Source organism: Dermatophagoides pteronyssinus, unplaced genomic scaffold (assembly GCF_027571235.1).
Source record: "Dermatophagoides pteronyssinus isolate colony J.1.1.1.1 unplaced genomic scaffold, Derpt_VIB-CSIC_2022.12 sq0004, whole genome shotgun sequence".
NCBI lineage: Eukaryota > Metazoa > Arthropoda > Arachnida > Sarcoptiformes > Pyroglyphidae > Dermatophagoides > Dermatophagoides pteronyssinus.
The window spans coordinates 751,446-775,588 of NW_027461528.1; the positions used below are offsets into that span (position 1 = coordinate 751,446).

General features: G+C 27.9%; 1 protein-coding gene across 1 annotated transcript; it reads right to left on the reverse strand.

Moving 5' to 3' along the window:
* Window positions 1–9,891: 9,891 nt before the first annotated feature.
* On the reverse strand, window positions 9,892–18,140 carry LOC113789277 (multidrug resistance-associated protein 1-like). Its single transcript, XM_027338795.2, has 15 exons — window positions 17,793–18,140; window positions 16,452–16,793; window positions 16,063–16,380; window positions 15,573–15,943; window positions 15,151–15,497; window positions 14,650–15,086; window positions 14,171–14,574; window positions 13,671–13,876; window positions 13,509–13,589; window positions 12,811–13,431; window positions 12,518–12,734; window positions 12,186–12,241; window positions 11,746–11,804; window positions 10,890–11,269; window positions 9,892–10,820 (listed from the first exon to the last, which is right to left on the reverse strand). The coding sequence occupies exons 1-15, from the start codon at window positions 17,838–17,840 to the stop codon at window positions 9,965–9,967; spliced, it is 4,743 nt and encodes a 1,580-aa protein (XP_027194596.2). The 5' UTR covers window positions 17,841–18,140; the 3' UTR covers window positions 9,892–9,964.
* Between the last annotated feature and the right edge of the window lie 6,003 nt (window positions 18,141–24,143).

The window sequence follows — 24,143 nt, forward strand, 5'->3', positions numbered from 1 at the left end:
TCTTTCTTTTCTTGATGGATATAAAATATTTATAATGATAAACATCATCATTATCATCAACATCATTGATCAGAATCTGATTTTGTCTCTCTCTAATTTATTCTCTTTATCATCATCAACGAAATAAATTGCCCAAATAATAAAAAAAAACAATAGCAATTACCGGCTTGATGATGATGACCAGAAAGAACTTCAGCGGTCCATTGTTGTTGTTGTTGTTGTTGTTAGATAGTGGTAGAAAACAATCAAAAAGTTGCCGAAATATTTCTCCAACGACGGAGACGGTTCTACGATTTACTTGTTATATGTGTGTGTTTTTCATTATGAAATTTTTTTTTCATTTTAATGGTAGTCATGATTTTCCATTAAAAATAATCATCATCATTATCATCATCAAATTTTTGGATGTAAAATAAAATTAACGAACAGAAAAATTTTCTTTTGTGCTAATCACACCAACACCACACACACACACACGGATCAAACAAAAAAGAATGAATAAATTTTGACAGGTTGCTCTTGTTTTTTTTTTCAATCTTTACCTGTGTGTGCCATCAGCTTGTCGATCATATTTCGTGTTTGGATTGGTTTTTTTTTTTTTGGTTGGCGCGGTGTGTGTGTTTTGGAAACATTTCATTTTACTGATGATTTATATTGATTTTTGATCAATTGTTTTTTCTTTTCTGGTGCAAAATAACAAGGTGTTTTTTAAACAAAGTTTTTTTTCGTTGAAAATTCAGAAAAACACACACCTTATTGCTCTTGTTTGGTGTGCATCATTAGTTGGTTCGTTTATCCAAGTCTAATTAATTTAAAAACAAATTTTTTTTACAATAAAATGAGGAGAGAGAAAGAAGTGAAAAATTAATTTGCTTTTTATTAGGTTTTTGTTCACCCAAAACAAAACAAAAACAGCAGAAAAAAGAAATTTGAAACTTTGAAATTCAATAATGAAAAAAAATCAAATATGAAAACGTGAACACCAAACACCAAACACCAACATCGACAACAACAAAGTACCGCTTCAGGTATATCCAGGTATTTCTATCTACTGATTTTGTATTCATTTTTTTAAGGGGGAAATAAAATCAATGTTGTTGTTGATCATCATAATCGACATCATATTAATGTTGGCCAGGTTTTATCGTTGTTTTTTTTTAACGATAACCTTACCTATTTACTATTAGGTGATAGTAATAGTAAGTGAGAAGAAGAATAAAGATGATAAACAAGTGTTAAATAGCTAATTTATTAACTATTTTGGGGTTGTTTGTTGTTTGTTGGGTGATAAATAATTAGTTAGTTAGTTAGTTGTTCGTTTTCGATTTGAAATTATTTATTCATTTGATAATGATGATGATGATCAAGGTGTTGGTTGATGTTGTTGAATATTTTATCATCATTTTATGAACTTTATCTCATCATCCTATGAAAAATAAAGATGAAAAAAACAATCTTTAGCAATTCTCATTCAATTTGGTGTTAATAATATTTACTGATGATCGACAATAATGTAATTATGAATAGATAATTCTCGTTTATTTCCTTTTTGAATACCTTTTCGGGAATAAAATAACATTATCAAGAACCAAAAAAAAAGGTTCAATAATCGATCAATTTATTCGAAGATTTTACAATCAATTTTTTTTATTTGAATTTTTCTTCTTTCAGTTTTTTCATTCCATTCATTCATCCCATTCATATTTTTTTTCTTCAAAAAAAAAGTTTTCAGTAGGCCATTGAACACACACACACACACACACTAACACTAATTGCATAACATCGTTATTTTGTTTTTTCACCTTTGAATCTTTATCTTATTTATACTGGAATCATCATCAATGATTAATGATAACAAAAACAAGAGAGAAAAAAGCACCGATCAATATCTATTGATCAGTGTTTGTTACAAACACACACTAACACACGATTATCATTAAATATTTAGCATAATGGATATCTGTGTGTGTGTGTATATTCTAAAGATTTCATGCATTGATACGCCCATTTGTAAATAAAATTTTTTTTTTGTTCATCATCATTTGGGATGTTATTCTTGTGTGTGTGTGTTCGAACCATGATTATCATCTTGATGATGATAATGAGATGATCTTTTTTAAAAAAAAACGATTTAAATATGATGATAGTGGTGCTAAATGATTCAATAGAGAGTGGGGGGTTATATTTTTTTTTTTTTTTTTTTGATTTGATTCCGTCGATTTTTTTTCTGTTTTTAAATTTTGCCGCTGCAATAAAATGTTTTCATTTGATCGATTTCTTGCCGCACCTTTATTCTTCAAAGTTTCTTTGGGGTTTATTCTTCGACGATATTTTTTTTTTTGCATCGTCATCATCATCTTTACTGGGTTTCATCATCTTTTCTTTTGTGTTTCTGTATGTGTGTGTGTTTTATATTTGGATTTTAAAGTTTTTCCCGAATTTATTGACAATAAACAATGGTAACATTTATTTTTGTCAATCATCATCATTAGGTTTTTCAAAAAAAAAATTGAAAAAAAGACAAACAATTTCGGGAAAACTTTTCGGAAAGAAAATTTTTGATGAATTTCTTTTTTCCCGAAAAAGTTTCTCCGGAAAAAAATAATTAAATTCAATGAAAATTTAAATTAAATTTTTTTTTTCTTTCTTCTTTCAGGTTTAATCTCTGGTGATGCATCGTTGACAACAACAACAACACATCAAAAGCAAATCATCATTGAAATTATCGATGATATGATTACCCGGAGATTTGAAAATTCATTTGAAAAGAAAAAAAAAGATTTATAAAATTGAAATTGATGATGAACTATTTGATGCGATTATCTCACTTTCTGTGGAAAACAACATATCAAAAGAATTTGAATTAAATTTTTAAAACACTGAAAACAAACCATTTTTGATTATTATTAGATTGAATAACAAAATTTTTGAAAATTTGAAATTGGTTTTTTTTGTGACAGGTAAAAATAATTATCATTCGGCAATGGTCATAAAAACATATTTCTTTCTCTTCTTGCATTTGTTTCTATTGCGCTTGTCATATTAATAATCGATACGGATCATCATCATCCACATTGGAAACATCGTTGATAATTTTTCATCACACAATTTACCACCACCAACAACAACAACACTTTGGCGGGATATTTTATTACATAATAATCATAAATTTGTTTGAAATTTATTTGATTCTTTATCGTTGTGGTCGTCGTCGCCATGTTTATGTTTGTTTTATTTTTTGGTGTGAATGTCATTATGGAATCTAGAAAAAGGAAAAAAAATCCATAATCATCCTCATTATAAACTGAAATTGCAAAGAGAAAAAAAATGACCAAAAAATATGCGAGAGGGGTTAAAATTGATTTAACACAAACCACAAAATATGTCATTGAATTTTTCAAACGAAAAACGATAAATTTTCTAAAATTACCAAACAACAAAATCCTTTTTTTTGAAGATAAAATTAGTTTTTTTCTTTTGGTCTTTTCATCTGGCCAGAAATCAAATTAATTGCTTATTGAAAGAAAATTTTTATTTCGAAAATTTGTTTTTTTTGGTTCATTTTGCTGTGAAAGTTATAGCTTCATTTTTTTTGTTTGAAAATTTTTCCAAATGTCATTCTGGTTGTTTGAATGGCAATTAAATTTTGACAATTCGATCATAGAAGAACATCAGATCAGATCAGAATCAGATACCACCCACGAGATGGAAAACTACAGTGATGAAACTTGAATCAAAAAAGTTTCATTCTGCATTCTACAATCGTCACAGACCACAGAGGATGTCCAATGTGAATTTTATCGTCAACGAAAAAACAAAGCAACAGAAATCATCATCGTTACGCATAAATAAAGATCAAAACCAAGAAATTATATAGGTATTTTGATGACAACTTTATCAATTTTTTTTCGACCAAAAAAAATGTCATAGGGTGGTCGAAATAGACAACAATTGCACACACACAACCTGAATCGACCAATTATCGATTTTCTACTTCTATTTTTGATTGATTGAAATTTTATTGAAATGTCAAAAGTTGTTGGTCATCATCATTTCATTCACAAGGGCCTAAAGTCAATGAACAAAAACGAAAAACAGGTGTTGATGTGATTCAGAAATTGAATGGAGAAAAAAACAAAACAAAACCCAGCTGCAGGTAAACAAGGTATAAATGATGATGGTGGTGGTGGGTCATCGACAAAATTGAAACAAAAACAAAAAAAAAAATGAAGAAGAAGGTGGTCACATTATCATTATCATCATCATCCAATTTTGTCTGGACAATAACAACAACAACGAGAAAAAAACCGTTTGTCACTTTTGAAGACAAAACCACCAATCATTATCTTATTGTGTCCAATTGTGGTGGTTTGAATCATTCATTCATTCATTCATTGAATCAATCAATCGATCGATGATAATGATAACTTTATTATTAACAATATAATTAATGATTATTGAATGACTCTATTATCATCATTATCATTATCATTATCATTTCATTTTCAAATTGTATCAATTGATTTCCTTTCCTGCTACTGTGGTTATTATCAGTTGATTTTCTGTTCTTCGTCACTGTTGTTGTTGTTGTTGTTGTTGTTGTCGACCATTATCATCATCATCATAATCATCACCGTCACTGGTTTTATTTTGCTGGCAGGAAAATGCCAATCATATTCATAACTAAACATAATAATCATCAAAAACAGTGTGTCTCCATCAACATCATTGCATTCATCGTTTAACGTTTGGTCAAAATTACATTGTTCAATTCACTATCAACAACCAACAGGTAGACACACACACACACACACAGGTAGAGAATATTCAATTCTTTTTTCCAATCATCTTTCTTTTCAAAAATCTATTATGGATATAATTTGAATGAAATTTAAACGAATATAATTTGTGTGTGTGTGTGTGTGTGTGTGTGTGTGTGGTGTAAAGAATTTGAATTTTTTTTTCAACAAAAAGAAAAATTTGAAGCCAATTTGTGAAATGAAAACCAGTGTGTGTGTGTGGCAATTGAATCAAAATCAGACAATTGATATGGTGTGCGTCTTCTTCGTTTCTTCATTTTCATGGTAAATATCATTCGACAAAGACGAAGACGACCACCACCACTATTATCATCTTCGATCACCATCACACCAAAATAAGACGACAATTGATGATTAGTGATCTTCTTCATCTTCTTTTTGATTCTATCAGACAATTCTATTTCGTTGCTCAAATATAATTATCTATTGATTGGGCAGCACAACTAGCAGCGATAGTAGTTGATGATTGCTATTTTCAAATTCATTCATTGAATTCTTTCCAACATCATCAAATAACTATTGCTACCTAGTTAGTTAGCTGAGGGTAGATTGGTTTTAAAACTCTCAATTATCAAATTTTTCTTTTTTGTTGTTGAAAGAAAATAACAAAATTGAGACCTTTGATGATGATGATGATGGTCATTGATGATGATAATAATGATGTGATGTTTGTGACGATGATTATGATGATTATTATTATTATTATTATGATTATTATTTATCTGATTCACACATCATTATCATCATTACAATTATCTTTGATAACTTTGGTGGTGGTGATTATGTTGATGGTGGTAGTAGTAGTGGTAATCATCATCAATGATGGATTCTACAAACGATTTGGATGATTGGTCATCAACAAACCATAATCATCATGAATCTTGTTAGAATGAATTATTTTTAGTTGATTTCGAAAATCGGATCGGAAAAAGAATTTTGACAATGAAAATTTGTGTCGATGTCATATTGTGCCCAGGGTGGATCAAATGGGTCAACGGTTACTAAAATAACTTTCAATAACTATTGTTTACAGGACAGGAAGTAGCCTACTACTACCACCACCGAGAAAGAAAAAAAACAATAATTATATTCTTGATATAGACAACCTAAAATCATTGAAAATTTCATTTAAATTCATTCATTCATTCATTCATTCAGAAAAAAAGATGATGATTAAAAAAGAAAATTTAATGAATGGAATTGAATTGAATTTTCTGCCGGTCGATTGGTTAATGTTTACTATTTTTATGAAGCCAATGATAGATCATCATCATCATGTTTAAATTGATAATTTACTATTTACTCATTACCTACTACCACAATGGTAATTGATCATTTTTATTCGCAAACAAACAAACAAAATTGATGTGAACTGAATTTCTGGCCAGAAAGAAATGAAATGAAACCACATTGTTGATGATATGGTTCTTTTTCGGTGATGAAAATTGATTGAAATAAAATAAATTGAAAATTATTCAATTCAGAAAAAAATCATTGATGATGATGAAATGAAATGAATGAAATTGATTCATTTCATTTCAAATTTATATAAGGTAATATTGTTTTTTTTCGTATTTATTGTTCACATTCAATCATCGTTATCATCATCATCATTATGGATTGGATTGAATATCGTTCACTATTTTTTTCTTTCTAAAATCAAATGTAATGATGATGATGATTTCTTTGGAAAAACAAACAAACAAACATCATAATGATGAACTATTTAAATAAGATCAGCAACAGAAAAACATTGATGATGATGATGATTTTTTTCCAAAACCAATTCATCATCAAATCAAACAAATGAATTTTTTTTCGTTTCATTTCTTCAGAAATAAATCTTAATATGAAAAAAAAAACGTAAATAAATAATCATCAATTGTGAACGGATGGATATAAAATAAATGAATGAATGAATGAATGATTTTATTTCATATTTGAAAAAGAAATTAGACGAAAAAAAGGGGAAAAAATCATTAAAATAATCCAATCTTGTTGATGGATTTTTTTGAATGATGAAGACTACGATGATGAACTATTTTTTTTCGTTTTTGCTAATTGATTTGAATCTGAAAAATAAAATAAAAATGATGATGATTGTTTGATTGTTTATGTGAATTTTTTTGGATGAAATTCAATCTTCTTTTCCTAAAAAAATGATTCGACAAATCAATTGATTTTTTTTGCCCTTTTCTTCATTTCGTAAATATAACAATCATGTAATGATGATTTGGATATATCAAATATGTAAATGATGGGGAGGGAATAGAAAAAACATCAATATTGATAAGGCGTTGACCAAATGATTTGTTTTTTTTATAGGCAAAAATCAAATGTATTTTCTCCTTCCACCCCCCCCACAAAACACAAACATCAAAAAAATCAATCAATAAAATAATGATAATAAAGTGTTTTCTTTTTCCCTGAACCATTATGGTGTCAAAGATCATCATCATCATCATCTTACTAATCATCATGATTATCATTTAATGGAATGGTTACAGATGATGAAAATTTTGTTGAATGAAACAATCAAGAAAGAAAGAAAAACCCGAAATAAAATTGGAAGAAAAGAAATATATTTGAAGATGATCCATTCATTCAACAAGAGAATGAATGAACGAAAACAATAATAATCATCATCTGCATAATAATGATAAACATTGATGATGATCATCATCATCCACAAACGATGGTTAGATGGTATCATTAAATCAAGAAAACCAAAGAAAATTGACAATAACTTGACAACAGCAACCAGAAAAACAAAATCAAACCAAACCTATACACAATACGAACAAATCTATTTTGGATTTTTCATTTGATTTTGAAAGAAAACAACAACAACTGAAGAAAATCAATCGATTTTGGAAATCAATCTCAATCGATTATTATTATCGAAAAGTGAGAGAGAGAGAGGGGTTTATCAATCAAAACAAAAAAACGAAACAAACCATTCTTGTTTGTCTTTTATTTTTCTATTGTTTTTTATCGATCATCATTATTATTATTATGATCAAATATTGAAAGACAACTAACTGACTGAATGAATAAACTAAATCAACATAATAATCACATATAATGAAATGACAAATATCAAATATATATTCAAAAAAGGTAAAGGTAAATTGTTTTGAATTGCTGTTTCTGTTTGTGCTTTTTGGCAATGGTCATTGATGTTGATTTGATAGTGGTGATTATCATCAATGATGATGATGATGATGATGTTTTTCTGTTGTTGTTTTTGTTTCTGGTTAGCTGGTTAGTTGATTGGTTTGGTTGGCGTGAAAATTTGAAATCATTGAAAACAAAATATCGATCCATCGTTATTATTATTGTGAAGATGATTTTCACCGAGAAAAACAAAACAAAACAAAATGAAAACCTTTGTGTGTGACAACATAACAATAGATTATATAACCACAAATCAATTGGCTACTATATCAATCGATATAACGAAAATTTGATCATCATCATCATGAAATTATCGTTGCAAAAAGTAGAAAAAACGAAGCTAATCATCAATCATTGTCATTGAAACAAACAAGCAATTTTTTCCTGATTCAATTCAATTCATTTTGAATGATTTCGATTTGATTTTGGATAAAAATTGAACAGAACAACAACAAAATGTTTGATATTCTTCTGCCATTAGATCATCATTATAATCTACAAAAAAAAAAATATATAATTTTTATAGGTTTTACTTATCCAGATTTAATATTTCTCTTCCCTCTCTTACCAATTTCTTTCAGTATCAAGCAGACAGAGTGGTTGTAATGGCTGGAATGTGATATTTTTGCTGTATGATTTTTAATTAAAAAAATTGGTCACAGAAAAAAAATTCATTGAAAATTCCTAAATCGTATTTTGACAAAATACCCAAGAAAAAAAACGAATAGCAATCACAGTATACGTGAAAAAATAAATAAATAAAATAATCTAACGAAAACTAACTCAATTCGTTATCAATATTCGCATATAAATATCACAAATATCCGTTGTTCTTTACCCATTTTATGATCTCAAAACTGATGACGACAAAGTAGAATATTTCATTGAAAACAACAACAACAACAACAACAAAATCCTATTTAATTAGTTAATTACACTACTTTACAATTATCACCACCATTACTAAAGCCAGCCAGACAAAAAACATAAACTACAAACCACAAACCACAATATCATCATCATTAGAATGACCAAAATGACCAGAAAATGCAATGATATTATCATCATCATAATGATGATGATAATGATGAGAATTATTATTATTATTTTCCGTTAATAAATTCTATTAATTATAAATTCTTTTCCATTACAAACATACGCACACACACACACAGTAAAGATCTTTAATATAATGAATTGATAAAAAAAATAGAATAATCTACATACATAGTGTTATAAATAATTAATAATAATAAAATTTTTCATATAATGGATGATTTTATATATAACATTGATCGAGTTATTTTGTTTTTTTTCTTTCTTTTCGAGTTTTTCAAATAATAAAAAAAATATGTAATTCACGTCCACCAAACAGTCAATTCTGTGTGAGAAAAAACAAAGAATTTCTCTTAGTTACTGATAACTGTGGATTTGGCTATTTTTTCTACTGGTTGTAAATCGAATCGGTTCCATTTCGGTTTTTTTTCGTTTTTGGATAAAATTCTCAGCAGGTAAGTTGGTAGAACAACAACAACCAAAGCTTGTCATGAAACCAGAAAAAACGATTAATAAGGTTATAAATAATTAATTTTTGGAAAAAGTAAGCGAGATAAAAATATGAGAATCATGTTTTTACTTGTTTCTGTGATTCAATGATGATCTTGATGATGATGATGACCATCACCGGTATTTTTTACTTTTTTGCTTTGCTAGAAAAACAAATTAGGTAACAGCGAAAAATAATCAATGATGATGATGGTTTAATGTTTAATTGTATGACTAATTTCTGGTTGTTTTGACAACCAAAAAAGAACCACTTTTTTTTGAAATGCGTCATATTTTATTTTAGCAATAAATATTTAACGACAAAACTAGTCGAAACAAACCAAATCAATGATAAATTCAATTCATTTTAATATATAGGACAAATCAAAAGTTTAAAAAAAAGTCGGATTACATAACGATTATCATCGGTCATTATTGATGTTATTATCCGATAATAAACCAGCTGAACGTGTCATTGAATAAAAAATACTATCATTATTAGCCAAAAGATTTGCTGGTGTATCAAATTCAGCTATTTGACCATCATCTAATACTAATATACGATCCGAATCCATTATTGTATTTAAACGATGTGCAATAGTCAGAATTGTACAATCAATAAATGATTGACGTATTGTTTGTTGTATTAATGAATCGGTTTCCATATCAACAGCTGCTGTTGCTTCATCCAATACTAAAACTTTTGTTTTACGTAATAATGCACGTGCTAAACAAACTAATTGTCGTTGACCAACTGATAAATTTGAACCACTTTCATTAATTTCATATTCTAAATGACCATCTAATGATAATGTAAATTGTTTCAAATGTGCCAATTCTAAACAACGCCATATTTGTTCATCTGAAAAATTTTTAAATGGATCTAAATTTGTACGTAATGTTCCGGAAAATAGTACTGGATCTTGTGGTATTATTGTTAAACGACTACGTAGTTGATGTAGACCAATTTTCGATATATCAATACCATCAATTCGTATACAACCATTAGCTGCTTCGATTAAACGAAATAATGCTAATGTTAATGATGATTTTCCAGCACCAGTTCTACCAACAATACCAATTTTTTCACTTGGTTCAATTCTGGCTGTTATACTTTTTAATACTAAATCTAATTTTGGACGATAACGTGTACCATATTCAATAAATTCAATACGACCTTGTTGTGGCCAATTATTTGGTGGTGAAGTTTCCTGAATTTCCCATTCAGCTTCAACCGAAAGATCCGTATATTCTAGAATACGTTCAGCACTTACAATACTGATGGAATTTTTTTCAAAAAAAAACAAACATTAGTTACAACCATAATCAATAGATGTCGTTACTAACTTTGTTTCAATATCGGTTGATGAACGAACTAAATAATTAAGATTTTGTGTTGTATTCAATGCATATGTTATAATAAGACCAACAGCACTTGAATCCATTTTTTGTCTATAAATAACAGCAAAAATTGCGGCAAAAAATACAATAAAATTAGCTATTAATTCTAAACGTATTGATAGCCAACGATTCGATATAATCATTGCCAAATTACAAGAATTATTAATATCTGCATTATCATCATTTTTTATAATAAATTCTTTCATACAAGAAAATGCCCGTATTGTATTAACACCCGTTAATGTTTCACTAAAATGTGAATAAACGGGTGATTTTGTAATCGATTCAATACGTTTCAATTGACGAGCTGTCGATATGTATAGTCTCTATAGTTTTTTTTTCGTTGTTGTTATTGAAAATGGTTGAATGATGATGATGATGATTGAACAGAATTGTTGTTGTTGTTTGTTTGGTTTGTCCAGTCGATAGAATGGTCAGCAACGAACAACGAAAAAAAAATCCAAGATTGAAAAAAATGAATTACACAAGCGGCCATAGAACATTATGATTGGAAAATGGATTTTTTCGTTTTTTGTTGTTGTTTTTCACACATCAGGCCAATGAATAATGGCAAAACATTTGAAAAACATATGCGCCATGTTGTTGTTGTTGATGATGATCATAATGGTGATATATAAAAAAAGGGACAAAAGGGAAAGAAACAAGAAAAAGAGAAAAAAACAAAAATCGATAATGAATAAGATGATCGATCTATTTATGTTGCTGTGTTGTTGTTGTTGTTGTTAATGTGAAGGGAGAATAGATTGTTATGATGTGAAAATGATTCTATGATATAAATCACCTGAATTAAATAGAAACATATAACCATTGGTAGAATAATTGTTAAAAATATTGGAATTTCTATCGAAAATTTTTGTCATCATCATTATCAGCAGTAGCGTCAATATTGTTATTGTTGTTGTTGTTTGAGGAATATTTCCAGTAGCGGCAACAAGGAAAAACGGAAGTCAAAACGAAGAAAAAAAAATATTAGAAAATTTTGAACGAAAACATCATCAATCAGTAAAATCAATGATTATTATTATGGGAAAATAAAGAATGGCAAAAGATTAATGGAATGTGCCATGGTATCCCATCGATGGTTTTTTGTGTTTGCCGGCAGTTTTTCTCTATTTTTTTTTTTTGCTTGTTTGCCATCGATATTTTCTCCATGATGATGATGGGGTAAAAATTGGGAAATAAAAGCGAAACAAACCGAACGAAACAGCAACAAAAACTTACTCATAGAAATAATGATCAATGTAGCCAATGTTGAAAATAGACAGGTTATGAATACCCTATTTTACCAAGTTTGTTTAGTTTGGTTTGGTTTGGATTCGATATTTTGGTAATGGTGTTTTTTTCGGGTTTTTTTTCGGGTTATTTATTTTCGGTTTTACAAAAAGGGGAGAAAGAAAAAATAAATAAGAAAATCATCATTAGACGTTGTCGTTGTCGTTTTTGTTATTAATATTCTATTGTTCAGATTCTGTCTATTGTTGTTTGGGTTGAACAACAGTGACAACAACAGCAGAATATTCTGTGGAAAAAAATAAAATAAAAAACTTTTTTACCGAAAATTCATCTGTATAGATGTATCACAAACATCAATATCTTTACTAAAACGATTTAATATTCGCCCTAAAGGTGTTACATCAAAAAATGACATCATTGAACGAAATATTGTTTGTAACATTTGATTATGTAATGAACTGGCTGCTTTGATTATTCCGTTTGTCATTGATATCCAACCAAGCCCATAGAATATACCTTGACAAAGACCGATTGCACCTTTTTATGAGAATCAGTGAAGAAATACATTGAAAAATTATTGTTAATCTTATGTATGATCTCTCTAAACACAAACCATAAATAGCTAGATAATAGATTGTATCTGAATGTTCCATATTTTCACCTTGATCATAATTTTCTGATTGTGCTGACCAAATTGATAACCAAACACCAGAACTGGCATTGGATAATTGTGCAACGCCATAATTAATTAAAATAATTATAACCCATGTAATTGAAATTGCTTTTAAATAACGACCATAAACATGAAATTTAACCTGTCCAATTTGTGCCATTTCTTTTTCAATCAATTTACTTGTTGTTAATTTTTTTCCAACATTATTATCAACACCAATTGCTGATTGATCATTCAATGAATGAAATCTTGGTTTTGGTTTGTTTAATTTGGTTTTATCATCATTGTTATCATTATCTTCGGGATTATCATCATCATCATCATCTTCAGGATTATTATTACTAAATTGTTGTATAAGATTGGAAAAATAATTATTCTGTTTCATTAATTCCGGATAGGAACCGGATTCAATTATTTGACCATCACGTAATACATAAATATAATCAGTTTCAGGCAAAAGCCATAAATTATTTGTAACCAATATTCGGGTTTTATTTCTTAATAAACCTGTTGTTGATGATATAATATGTTCATAAATATGTTTACCAACATGTGAATCAACTATATGATGAAGAACGAAAAATGTTAATAAAATAAATAAAGAAAAATCAAAACAAAATCAAAAAAAAAAATCATACCAGCAGATAATGTATCATCCATTAAATAAATATCAGCATCATTATAACAAGCACGTGCTAAACTAACACGTTGTTTTTGTCCTTTTTTTTGCATTGAAAAAAAATTCATTAATATTCCATTCATTTTGAAAAATTCTTCACAAAACACTATTATTATGTTACCTCCACTAAGATTAATTCCTTTTTCACCAATTTCCGTTTGATCACCATCAGTTAATACTTGTAAATCAGGTTTTAATGAACAAGAATCAATAACTTTCCAATACATTCGTTCATTAAATGGTTGATTAAATAATATATTATCACGTACAGTATTATTCTGGATCCATGGTTCCTGTGGTGTATATGCTATTCGTTTAGATTTTGAACTAAATATCATTATTATTATTTGCCCCAATGACGATAGCCAATCATCATCATCATTCGATTGACACCCCCAATAAGTGAATTCAGTTTGCAAGAATAATATAAATAGGGGGAAAGAAAAAAAAGAGAAAAGAAAAGAAAAAACATTAAACATTAATCATGAATTTGCCCTTATTGATGAAATCTTTGTTTTGTTTTGTTTGTTTAAAGAATTATATAAGATTTCGTCTGTCGAATGTAACTCTCTATGTAAGTGTTTGTGTGTGTTTGTAATGAAAGATTTTTTTTCACCGTACATATTGATTGTTCCATTAGTCAATTCCATATTTCCTAATATTGCTTGCAATAATGATGATTTACCCGAACCAACAGCACCAACAATAGCAACGAATGATTTTGTTTTAATTTTCATTTGGATTTTTTGTAAGAATGGTTTTGAATGATTTTGTTTATCATCATCATCATCATGTTGATGGTCATTTTTTTCGCTAGAATGTTTTTGTTGTTTTTTGTTGTTGTTGTTGTTGTTGTTATTGTTATTTTGTTCATCTTGATTATACCAACTAAAAGAACAATTATCAAGAATTATACAATGGTCATCATCATCACCAGGATTGTTTTTTGATTCATTTCGTTGAATATAATTTGTCAATTCAGTTGAACTAAGAAAATTGTTTAATCTTTTCATTGAAACACTGGTCTATATTATTATTGGGATGAAATAAGAGTGAAAAAAAGCTTGAGAAAAGAGATTGACAAAATGAAAATGGCTTACCATAATAATCAATGTAACTAAATTTGGTAACATTGCTAATGGAAAACGTAAAATATTAAATAATGATAATGAAACAAATGCTTTGGATGCTGTTAAACGATTTTGATGATCAATACAAACATATATGGCAAATGTTATGAATGATACAAGAAATGGTGCTAAATTCCATATAGCCTGTATGAATGCACCTAAATAATTAATACGTTTTAACATTTGTAATTCTTTTGAACGTATTGTCTGTATTCGTTCAATAAATGCCTGTTCCCAACTATATAATTTAATAATTTTCATTCCATTTAAAATTTCATTCATTGCTTTAACACGTTCATCTTTCAATTTCATTTGTCGTATTTGTAAACGTTTTGATATGTTTGTTAAATATGCATTGATTGGTATCATTGCTAACATGAAGAAAAAACCACCCAAAACAGATACACCTATGAATAATCAAGTGGATATATTAATAAACCTATTATTGATTACATCTTGAATATTACAAACCTAATTCACGCCATAATAATATCATTGCAATAATAATCTGTAATGGTGCCGACCATAATAGATTAATAAAACTACTAACATCAACAAAACGTTGTGCATCAACAGCCATCAGGTTGACAATTTGTCCGGTTGTAAATTTTGATCTTGAACTATTTGATAATTTTAATGATTTACGATAAATAGCAGCAATTAATTGTGTACGAATACGTAAACCAAATATCATCATACGATTAAAATAATAATTTAATGCAAATATTTGCCCGGATGTAACTAAAAATAATAATAATGCAAAAAAATATCCATGCCAATTTGGTTGTTGATGATCATCCATAAAATTAATTAATTGTCTATTGAGAATTGGTAAACAGGGGGGTAATTATAATGTGTAAATAATTTTTAAAGTTAGAAGATTATAATCTTACTTTAGAACCATTGGATTAGCAAAAACAAAAAAATCATTTAGGATTTTTGCCAATGACCCGGGTATAAAATAATATTTAAGTGTTGACCATATTATTTTAATAATATTTACTTTGAATGGTTTTGTTTTACTATTAAAAACATTATTTTTCGTATCATATTCATGACGAAATTCATTTAATTTTTGTTGAAATAATTGATAATTATAAAATGAACTATCCTGTTCACGTATACGCCATATATCGGATAATATTATTGGACGTTTCAGACCTAAATAGGTAAGTGGTGAATACCAACTGAATGTTAGCCGAGAAAAAAATGATGCTGTCATTTTGGCCAATGGTTTTCGCTGTTCATCATTGTTATCGGTGGACTGTGTTTATTTTTTTTCATTGAAATAGCGAAAAAGAAAATGAGATAATAAATCATTTATAGTGAAAGAGATTTTCTGAAAATGACAATTTTTTTCGTTAAAAAAACGAAAACCTTTACCTTTTTTTCATCAATCGTTATTTTCATTATTTTATCAGCTTCAGGATCCGATATAAAACTTTGTATGAATAATGAAAAATTTAATAGAAAATTTATCAAAAATATAAACATGCTGGACATTTGTGAATCAAGATGCCAAAATGATTGTTGTTGTTGTTGTTGTTGTTCATCTTGATGATAATAACGATATCGATCCATTATTTGTGAAATTAATTCCAATAAAAGTGATAATGATTGTAATGCTAAATATGACCATATTATAGCCGATGTATGTTGAGAATATTTTTTCATTAACCAAAAAATTATCATTAAAATTATCTGTTATCAAAAGAGTTGAGAGTGAGAAAGGTTTTCTTGGGAAAAATTTCACAAAAAAAAGAGTAACATACCGAACATAATAATCGTATAATAGCATTGACAATATCAGCCTTATATTTTTGATTTTCAATTATATTATCATTATGATTATTATGATTATAATCATAAACGGTCAATACAAGATCAATGATTAATTCTAATATCAAGGCAACGATAATTGCCATACGTAAACTATTATAATTATTCCATTTAAATCTTATTGTCGATGATGATGATTTTGATTTATAAATTAATGAAAAAATTATTATTGGTGATAAAATTATCAGATAAATAGCTGGTAACCAAACCAAGATTGTTTTTCGAAAACATAATGTTAATCTTGGTTCTTCGGTTGTCCATGTTATTTGATCATCCTTATATTTTCGTTTTACAAATCCGTTTAATAATATCCGTTATTTTTTGGTACGGGTAATTTTAAGAGAAAAAATAAAATAACATTTCCGATTAATCAATAAATAAACGAATCAAGAATTCATCGAATTAATGATAAAAGTAAAGTAGTTTTTGGACTTGTTTGAAACATTAAAAGATTCATATTCAATTCGAATAAAACGAACAAAATCCAAATACGAGCAAAATCATATAAATGATTTAATTAAATTCATTTTGGACAACAAAGTAAAGCAACAACAATCGAAATAAGCTTTTACTTTCGTTTTGCTATTTATTGTTTTGTTTTGTTTTTCATTGAAATTCTAATTTCTGACCATTTTTTTGTTTCATTTGGATATATAATTTCAAACATTTAATAATTTTATGATGATGATAGCAATGAAATTTGATATTTAGAAATAATTTAATTGCTTACTCAACGTATTCAGATTATAATTGAGAATAATGGAATTTCCAATGTGTTTGTTGATCTGTATTATAAGTTGTTTTATATGTTTTATAACATGTTTTTTACCATGTACAATTTGTTCAATGATTTGTAAAGTATGGCTTTATGTAACACTTACAATTATTATTACATTTATAATGTGTTTATTATTTTGTGTTGGTTTTTTATCATTTATGTTTAATGAAAATAATTTTAAATTTAATCAATTTAATCAAGATATGAATGTTCTTAATGATAATAACAACAACAACAACAAGTTACAACGACAACAACAATTACAACAACAACAACAACAACAAAGAAAACAACAACGACAAAAACAAAAGAAAAAACAAAAACAACAATCGCACCTACAACAAGATCAACAACAAAAATCCCATGGACCACAACTAAAATCGCAAGAACCACAACAAAAATCACAAGAACCACTATTAAAATCACAAGAACCACAACAACAACAACAACAAAAAATGATCGAATTTTAAAAAAAGAAACGAAAAAAAATTCTTACCCAAATCGATTCGGATCCACAATATGAATCGAATGTATTCATCATCATTATCAAAATGATGTTTTTAAATTTTCAAACGACCTTTTTTTTCCTGTGAATTTTGTGAATTTTTTTTAATTTAATAAATTTGTAAAACAAAAAACAAATTGATGCCAAATGAAATGAAAACTTTTTAAAAATTGACAGCACTAGAGACACGCACACTGAAAGAGAAAACTATGATGAATTGAAATGGATTTTAGCTGAAATTTGATGATGATCCAAATCAAATTTTTGGAAACCAACAACAAAAATTATAAATTTTTTCTAGTTTTATTACAACGAGATGTAACAATGTAACGCACTGAAAAAATATCTTTGTCTAAAACGCACTCACACATCATTTTTTTACCGATTTAAAATTGGAAATTAAGGAGGGGGAAAAAGGAAAAAATGGGGAAAAAAAGCTGTTAATTTCTAATTATCATTATAACGACATGTCTGTTGAGAAATGATAATCATTATTATTATTATTGCTGCTAAGATGCTTAAACAAGGGAAAGAAAATAAGATGTTATCACAAAAAAATTGACAATGGTGATGATGATGATGATAATGTTAACAATCAACACCCACTCATTTGAAACGACAATTTTTATTATTGTTATTGAGTGCATTTCATTCATTCATTCACTCATTTTTCTTACTTCTCAACCGACGGAAAAAATGGAAAATCATCATCATCATAAAATTGTCAGATGACGATGATGATGCTGGGTGATTTTTTAAATTGATGCGACAATTGAAAGTGAAAAAAAAACTGAGAAATTTGCATCAAAATTGTCTGTGTGATACGTTCCAGAAAAAGGCTTGATGATGATGATCCTCTCTTGACATTTGATGTTTCCAATTGGAACATCGTTTATTTAAATTTTTCTTTTTCTTTTTTTTTGCTGACTTATTTGATTATCATGATCATCATCATCGATGATGATGATTATGATTACCGAATTTTTTTTTCTTGGTTCCGTTTTCTTATAGAGGGGATGCTGCTGTCAAAAAAGTTTATCCAAAAAAAGTTGATTCGTTAACCGACTATGACGACTAGAGAGAAAAGCAGAAGCGGTTATTTTTCTGGGCTAAATTTTATCGTTTTTCGTTTTTTTTGACAAAATGACAGATGAAAATATTCTTTCGTTTGAGAATAAAGGGTTGTTATTTTCGAAAAAGAAAATTTTCCATTTTTTGAATAATCATTCATTTATTTAGTGGGGAAAAAATCGTGAAAAATTCTTTCGCCCCCTTTTTTCATTCAAAATCGATTCTTCAGAATCTGGATGATGGTCTTGATAAGAAAAAATCAATGCAATCCAATTTTGTAACAATGTTTGCTTTCAATAATCAATCTATGGGTTTTTTGTATTTCGATTAATTTTAATTCTTTTCGTTTGTTTGTTAATCGTTACAATTATATGAATGTGAATAAAGAGAGGGGAAGAGAAATATTCTCAATGGTTTATCAAGTGAATTCATTGGAAAAAGATTTTTCTTTTCTTTTTTTATTCTTGGTTGGCTTCATTTGATTCGGAGAATGGTAATAGAATTCTAGTGAAATAATCATCATCATTTTGTGGAATAATGTTTTCCGTTAATAACCGCTACTTTTTTTGATTGAAAATATTCCATTCTTATCATTTACAATGCACTATTCTATTACAATCATCATTGATATTTGATTTAATTAAAAATCTCAAGTGTGTGTGCGTATTTTTATCGGTAAAAAAAAATCAAAGTAAATCTGCGTTGCACTGTAAAAAAATAATATCCGATTGATTGATTAATGATTAGTGATGAGTTGTTTTTTTTTTCTTTTTGACAAGACAGGAAAAATAATAGAAACGAAGGATTAAAAAAACTAATCAAAATATGGGAAAAAAAATTTTAATGGCCCATTTTTAATTATAATTAGGGTTAATATCTATCATATAAATAAGTGGTGGATTTATAAAAAAGAGTACATATTAATGAGTTTAGTGCAAGTTTGGTGCAAAATTCCACTAAACAAACAAAATCATCTCTTGATGCGGCTATGTAATGTGACTATTATTGTACAACCATTTTTTTCACTATTACCATTGACTACTACTACTACTATTTGGTTATCCATAACATAAGATATATTTCATTTTGGTTGATAATAATTATTTTTAATGAATGTCCATTAAAATTTTTTTTATTATTTTGAAAATTTATAGAAAAATATTCCATTTAAATATGGTCTGTGATTTGCGATAGCAACATATTTATCAGCCAAAAAATTTTTTGACAATTTTCAAAATATATTGGTCATTTACTATTTTCTTATTACTATTATTGTTGTTGAAATAACTTTATTTTTTTCAATGACAAATTTTTTTGTTTTGTTTTGTTTTTCATTAATTTAATGGACCCAAAAGAATTGATTCACAATGGCCCATTGGAAAGACAATTTAGTTTGAATGATTTGATTTTTTTTTGTTTTGTTTTATCTTTTCAACAACAAAAACGACTGTCATACATTATCTGTTATTATTGTGTTACTATTGGTATTTTGGTCATTATTGACCATAAAGCTTGTGATAGTGGTATTCCGAAATCCTAAAATTAGTAATAGTAGTGGTAGTAGTGGGTTAAAAAAAATTCTATCCCAACAATTAAATGAAATTCTACAAAAGTCATAAGTCTGGTTTAGAATTTTATTTAAGAATTTTTGGGATCATCATCATAATCAAAAATAATCAATAAATGCACATGGGGATGAATGATGAGAGAGCCAAAAAAAACTTGTCCAGCAAAATTTCTATAGAATCCATCTATAGAGAATAACTAAAATTAAATTAAATGAATCATTGAACAAACAGAGAAACAGTGAGAGAAAAAAAGTTTAATGGATGCCAATCAATTGTGTTTAAACATCAAATAGACAAACAAACAAAGATCATTTTATATTTTGTTTGTTTGCCGGCTATAATAAAAGAAACATCTATTTTATCATGGTATTTTTGGGTATACATTGTAATCATTCAATGAAACATTTAGTTAGTTAGTTTTCTTCAGACCGAATCAATACCAAAACAAAAAACAAAAAACAATGAAAATTTAATTTGCAAAAAAAACATTAAAACATCCAAGATGACCAAGATCATTATCGTACAAAAAAAGAAGATTCAAAATTCCATAGGAATTACACTTGGCATTTTTGAATTTTTTTTCCCAAAGAAAATAATGTAAATGTAAAACGCCAAAAACTAAAAAAGAAAAGAGGCCAAAGGTAATATAATATGTTTGTTTGTTTGTTTGTTTGTCGGGAAATAAACTATAGAAAAAACATCAAACTAACTAAGATACACACCATTCACACATGATGATGATTGTATGGAAAAGAAACAAATATTTGTATAGCAAATAATATAAAAACATTCATAACAAAGAAATAAAGAAATAAACATTTGAATGAATGTTGATGATGGAAAAAAATAGTAACATTTCATCATCATCATCAACAAAATTATTATTACATAGATTTGAATTTGTCAATTCTTGTTGCCCAGCCATACAATAGAATTTGATGATGCCTAGATGATGATGATGATTGTCAATGACATTATTCTATTAGTCTGGCCTTCAGATGATGATAATGATGTTGTTGTTGATGTTGATGATGGAACGACCAAAATCAAACAACCAAAACCAAACAACCAAATATAACGAAAGAAAGACAGAAATAGTTACAATTCCGTGTATATCGTCCCATGAAAAAAATTCCATACCATTCATATTTTCGATAACCAAAAAATTTGGGTTTTTTTTCATATTTTCGGTAACCAACAAATAATAATTATAATTATAATTATTACATAATGTTTTTTGATAATGTTATTTGATAATGATAATAAATTTTTTATCATTATAATAATAATAATAATTATCAATGTATAATGATAATTTTCATTATAAAAAATCAACCAATAATCATAATCATTACTATTGATGATGATAGTCATTGATAGTCATTGTCACTGTGTGTGTTTCATCTATCCTCGTAATATAAATGAATTTTTCGCTACTGAGGATGCTGATGATGTTTTTTTTCTGGGTTTTCGTTTTTGCATTGTTAGGCGAAAATCATCATCATCATTCATCAAGTATAAATGTGGCCTGAAGAAATAGAAAATGTGGGGAAAAAAATAAAATAAAAAAAACATTGTGGAAATTCGTAAACCATGTCGGATATGCCGGCCACTTGTTTTTTTGTTGTTGTTGTTGCTGCTGCTGTTGGTGATAGATTTCCATTAAAAGATAAAAAAATAGATGCACCACCACTCAATTCATCCAGAATCTACTTTTTGTTGACAAGAATAAATGAATAAACTATCATCAGAATCAAGAGCCCGAAAAAAAATAGAATCCAGAATCTTGAAAGGAAGGAAAGAAGAAGAAGAAGAGAAAGAAATTCTGCCATGATAAGCAAAAAAAAAAAAAAATTTGTTGTTGTTGTTGCCATCGTTGAACAACAACAACAACAACAAGGAACTTTTTGATAATAAAAAAGTTTTCAACAACAACAACAACTTTGAGTAAATTCGGGTCAATTTTATCAATGATCCTTAAGTTTGTTTCACCAATGGCTTTTCAATCCAAAACAAAATATAAACAAATCTATTCTGTTGGCCAAAACATCATTATCATCATTTTATGAATTTTCATCAGTCAAACAAGAGGAATAGCAAAAAGAAAATGAAAAAGAAAAACATCTGGTCAACAAGCGGTCAGCAAGTAAATACAACAACAACAACAACAACATTGACTATATTCACAGATTTTCAGAAATTGAAAATTTTCATTTTCAAATAGATTTTCAAATAGATCCATCACCACCATTGATGATAATGATGATGTTTTATGGCATTCGAAAATCAAGAAAGTCTGAAGCAAGTTTTTCTCTTGTTGAAGAAGTAGAATCTGGAAATTTTTTTTCGTCTTCCACCAAATAATATGACTTATTGTATTTTTCTTGGTGAAATTGTTTTTCGCTTCTATAGTAGTCATCAGCAACCAAAAGCCAACCCTCACCACACACACATCCATTTGCCATTTCCGATGATGATGATCATCATTGGGAAACGAAGAAGAAAAAAATGGAATAAAAAATCAATCGATAAATATTACGAACAAACACATAGATAGAATGAATGAATGAATGAGTGAGTGTAAATCTCTTGTTATAATTTTTGGGTCGAATAATTTTTTCGGTTGTGGGTGGATGTTTTGATAATATCAAGAGCAAAAAAGAGACGAAAGAAAGAAAAAAAGAAAAAATCCAAAGCTTATCATCATCATCATTCATGTCATTGAGAAATGTGGATCATTTTGTTATCGATAGATTCTTGAAGAGAGAGAGAGAAAAAAAAACTGAATGATCATCTAATTTTATTTTCTCGCTTTTCAAATGTAGAATCCAGTATTCTATCATTTTTTTCTCTCTCTCTCTCTCTCTCTTGGTCTGAAGCTTATAAGCTTCGTTATTTCATTTTTTTCCATTTTATTTTTGCTTTCCATTTTTTTTAAATGTTTTTTTTTCTGATTGATTTTTTCTTTTCACCAGTTTTTTGGAAAATGTAAATGTAAATTCTGAAATCGTTCACAATGACAATAATGAGTTGCGGGGGGAGAAAGAAAGAAAGAAAATTGATATTAATTGAAACTATTGGTAAATTTCGAGAATCAAAATGATGATAAAACATCCAAAAAACAACCAGCAACAATGATTGAAATTAAAAGGATTCAATTGAAACACAGAAAAAAAAATCGATAACAATTTTATTGATTATCATCAACATCATGTTGTTGTTGTTGTTATTCTGTGTATGTCAAATGATTTTGAATCATAAATAATGATAATGGTAATGTTGATGGTGGTGGTGGTGGGACAACGATTCTTCTTCTTCTTTTTCTTGCAACGACAATATTCATCATTCATTCAATGATATTTCTTTCTTTCTTTTTGAAAAGAAATTTTCACCCTATCCAAAAAGAATATTCTTGCTTTTTTCTCTGTTTCGAATCTGAATGAATCATAAATTTGGACAATGTTTTTGTTGTTGCTGGAAACTTTTTTTTCTTTCTGAAAAAATTCTCAAATAAAAATACATTCGCAGACACTTTTTTCTTCCGTTTTTTCCCCAGTTATTCCTCAAATCATTCAAGTCAGTTTATAGTCAGTCATTTTGGGGTCTGTCTGGTCAATTTTGTTGATGGACAACCGACAACACAAAAACGATTGACAACAGAATTCCACGAAAAAGAAACAAAAACATGGTGATTTTTTTGTCC

What these genes read in the sequence shown, in the direction of transcription:
- LOC113789277 (XM_027338795.2), bottom strand. Translation starts at nt 17,840, where the DNA reads ATGATGATGAATACATTCGATTCATATTGTGGATCCGAATCGATTTGG. An exon ending in GTGGATCCGAATCGATTTGG is followed by an intron (nt 16,794 to 17,792) that starts GTAAGAATTTTT and finishes CGAAAATATAAG; the next exon opens with GATGATCAAATAACATGGAC. An exon ending in TAGTTACATTGATTATTATG is followed by an intron (nt 14,575 to 14,649) that starts GTAAGCCATTTT and finishes ATAATAATATAG; the next exon opens with ACCAGTGTTTCAATGAAAAG.